Source organism: Cibotium barometz, chromosome 22 (assembly GCF_041138505.1).
Source record: "Cibotium barometz isolate CiBa-2024 chromosome 22, ASM4113850v1, whole genome shotgun sequence".
NCBI classification, from domain to species: domain Eukaryota; kingdom Viridiplantae; phylum Streptophyta; class Polypodiopsida; order Cyatheales; family Cibotiaceae; genus Cibotium; species Cibotium barometz.
In genome coordinates, this window is record NC_141067.1 from 32,286,478 (window position 1) to 32,290,246 (window position 3,769).

Genomic DNA, 3,769 nt, shown 5'->3' on the forward strand with positions numbered 1-3,769 from the left:
GAAAACCCTAAACACTGAGCTGGCTTAGAGGCGCACCAACGACACGCAAGTGGCAACTATCTTCTGCATTTTTTTTTGAAATCGATTTCACACACATGGCCAAAGGGAAAAAAATCGATTTCACACACATGGCCAAAGCGAAAAAAATATTGTTCCACACCAAATTTCCATGTCCTCATGCCCAAATAGTAAAGTCTTGGCCATCCTTGTCGAAATCGCTCACTTTTACACCTTTGATGCACTCAAGATCACCATAGCTTGAGTTCTTAGCATCAAACTTGAAATATTATCCATGCTTGCACCAAATTTCTCAAGAAAATGTTGAGGAAAGATCAAGAAAACAAGAAAATCAAGAATCATACCACTTTTTGGAATATTCTTTTTTGCAACAAGTGAGTGAAAGGAAGAAGAAGATGGATCAAAGGCTTGGTTCTAATACCAATGCAAGAAAGAGATGAGGGTAAGGAAAAGAGATGCACTCAAGTTGAGTACCACACATACACACCCAATGGGAGTACCACCATAATCAAGAGCTTGGGCTCAAGATTCAAGTATTAAGTTTATAAAAATATAACTGTCCATCCCTAATTGACTTCTATAGGCACATGGTGTGTTCACATGACCTTATTGTCCATATTTATTTACATTGCCGGGTGCCCAAGGCTAATTCCCAATTAATGTGATCCTGTTCATTATACTTATGAATGTAACTTGAAGATAATTAAGTACATGTTTGTGGTGATTAGTATGTCTCCCTAAGTATAAAAACACATGGAGAAGGACATTAACTTTTCATTAATTACCATCTAGAGTGAATCAAAGAATGTTAGAAGATGCAAGCTCCCATATATATAACATGTGTAGAAGCTGAGGTGTTCGAAGAGATCAAAAGTTGATGTGGGAGGAGTAGTCCCTAGTACCAGCTCCCTCCCATCCCATCCATTCTTCCCAATCCTCCCAAGAGTTATCATTCACTCCCATCATGCCTTCCATGTAAGGATTGTGAGCATTAACTTGATCATCTCTTAAATAACCCAAGGCCAGCTACATTAACAAATGCAAAACAAAAACCATATATATGAGTATGTTTTGTGAGCATAAGGTTGATCATGTCTTAAGAAACACAAAGACTAGTTGCAATACATACGTAACACTCTTAAGAAACCAAAAGACCAGTTGCAATACATATACACTAAGAACTTCATGTCTTAATTAAGAAACCCAAAGACCACTTGCAATACATATACACTAAGAACTTCACTGTAAAGAAGGTAAAAATAATCAAGGCCCACAATTGTCTGATAAATGACCTGCTTTACCTGCTTGTAAGCTTGGTTTATTTTCATGAATTGGTGTTCACAAGAGTCTCCTTTGCATACATCTGGGTGGAACTGCAAGAATCAACATATATTTTCAATGACGGTGGCGACGTTGGTAGTGTGAGTGCTTGATTAATCAACAAGACAAGCTACTAATTAAGTTTATTATTAAGGTACTAGCTAGCTTAAAATGCATAATTACCTGTAGAGCCAAGCGTCGATAAGCCTTTTTAATATCCTGATGCGAGGCAGCGAGGTCTACTCCTAGAGTTTGGTGAGGTTCGGAATACTGTAGAGAACCACAGTATGCCTTAATGGTGATGGCTGATGGTGTGGTTAATTTGATACTCTTTCGTTTGAGGTAATTAAGATTGATTACATTAAAGTGCTCTTGTGATTTTTTCCGATTAAACATGCTTGTGAAGTCTGCTCTCATTGCAATAGCCATGGTTATATAGGACTAATTTAGAGACTAAACTAAATCAAGCAATGCGAATTAGTGCTTTCCTGGCCTGCGGGACGTAATTAGTCCAATAATATGGAACGTATATCTACAGTAATAATACGTATAATACAAGATACCTGCAGTACAGGAGAAGAAAAAATATGCAGGGGATGTACACAGGAGAAACGTGATAGTGTTTCGACTAATTAATGATTAGAACCCGATTAATCTGCAATTAGTCAGGGACACTCAGTGAAACCCTAATTGAAACAAAGGTGCATTATATACAGCGATTGACGTGCCGTGCCTATGATTATGGTTCTGGAAGAGAAACAGTGCCAAACACTAAACTATACTAAAACCATCTATTAATTTCAAAATTTTAAACATAAATCACTTTTGTTAATGTATTTAGCCGGCTGCAGGAGACAAACGCCAAAGACAGGCTGTCATTCTATTATAAATTAGACTATTTGACTGTATTGCATCTCATTTTTGTACACGTTTTAAGATTATTTGATGATAAAACGATTGGTTCTCATTATTATAATCCATGCATGATGCAGCTCATTATTATTTTTCTACACATTTGTTGTATTCCCCGACCGGATATGAGGTAGCATGCTGCCGGTTATAACCCAATTAAACAAAGGCAATCATTAAATTATTGTTGGAATTAAGAACAAAACCATAGTTACATCTCTTTGATTCTTATCATTGATACAACCCGCCCCCCCTCCCCCCCCCCCTCCCTCTCTCTCTCTCTCTCTCTCTCTCTCTCTCTCTCTCACACACACACACACACACACACACACACACAACGTTAACACAATACATTACCCCTAAAAATCATAGCACTACAAGAAGGCTTCAAGATAGCAAGGGCTCGTTTAAAAAAGGTAGCCAAAAAAGGCATTCTATTCTAAATTTTCTTAAAGCTTGGATGATTCCCTCACTAATAGCCTTGCTAATAGAAAAGCTTTTGCAAAATAGTCTAAGTTGAGGATCTTAGAGAGACTGAGTGGGGGGCAATAATCGAGGTGATTGATTTATTTTCGACGTGTTGTTGCATGCAACCATGCTACGATTGCATAACGCGAAAGCATGCCTCACGCATGCAAGCTGCATCGCGATGGTTGGTAGCTAGAAGCATCCAGAGGAGGTGGGAGAAGGAGGATGGGGAGAATGGGATGCAGAGGACATGAGCAGGGAAAGAGATGTGCAAGAGGAGATTGAGGTCGTGAGGTAGCGTCAGTTTGATTGGATCTCAGAGCGGTTGAAAGAATGGCAGTGGACTGAGAACCTTCGACATAACAAGGTATGCATTAGTATCTCGCTTGAACTGGCCAAGAGACAAATAGGTGTGTTCTCTATGAGTAGTGCAATATTGTTCTATGTAGGGAAGCCGCCTAGAAAATCAGAGATGGGAAGATGGCTACAAGAGGAAGTATTTCATGAGAGAGCAGTGGCACAAGTCTATTACTTATTAAAGGGGTTCTTTAATGTGCTCTTTCTGAGGAGTTAGATGGTGGTTGATTTATTTGCAAGAGCCCTGCCTTTCAAGGGCTCGAAGCAGATACATATAATACCCTTTTACCCTGCCTTTCAAGGGCTCGAAGCAAATACATATAATACCCTTTTACCCTACTTTTGATGTTAATGGTAGCCTCAGAGAAGCATGCTGTGTTTGGATTGATATTATAGGCCTCCCCCTTGACTGAGATTGGCCTTAAAATAACTGGCTAGCGTGTTGGGTCCACTAGTTTATGTCCCCAGTGAAGAAGATAATGACCAACATTCTAATAAAATATGTGTGTCAAGGAACACTATAGTGGAAACCCCAAAAACACTTGAGATGGATTGGGAAGAATATGGGAAAATGGAACTTAAGTTAAAATTTGGGAGCTTCCCAGGAGGCAAATGGGGAAAAGAAAGGGGAAGCCTTTGGAACTCAAGGTGATAAAGGGAATCAAGGGGAGCAAATGTCGAATAAGGATGAAGGGGA

The 3,769-nt window shown here is 39.2% G+C and overlaps 1 protein-coding gene across 1 annotated transcript; it reads right to left on the reverse strand.

Moving 5' to 3' along the window:
- Positions 1–204: 204 nt before the first annotated feature.
- Positions 205–2,010, reverse strand: LOC147626544 (chaperone protein dnaJ 8, chloroplastic-like). Its single transcript, XM_086816949.1, has 3 exons — positions 1,522–2,010; positions 1,320–1,391; positions 205–1,044 (listed from the first exon to the last, which is right to left on the reverse strand). The coding sequence occupies exons 1-3, from the start codon at positions 1,765–1,767 to the stop codon at positions 886–888; spliced, it is 477 nt and encodes a 158-aa protein (XP_086673075.1). The 5' UTR covers positions 1,768–2,010; the 3' UTR covers positions 205–885.
- Positions 2,011–3,769: the final 1,759 nt, after the last annotated feature.

Excerpts from the sequence above, each read along its gene's own strand:
- LOC147626544 (XM_086816949.1), bottom strand. The coding sequence starts at position 1,767 with ATGGCTATTGCAATGAGAGCAGACTTCACAAGCATGTTTAATCGGAAA. Across the intron at positions 1,392-1,521 it reads ATCGACGCTTGGCTCTACAG|TTCCACCCAGATGTATGCAA; the intron begins GTAATTATGCAT and ends TGATTCTTGCAG. Across the intron at positions 1,045-1,319 it reads TAAACCAAGCTTACAAGCAG|CTGGCCTTGGGTTATTTAAG; the intron begins GTAAAGCAGGTC and ends TTGTTAATGTAG.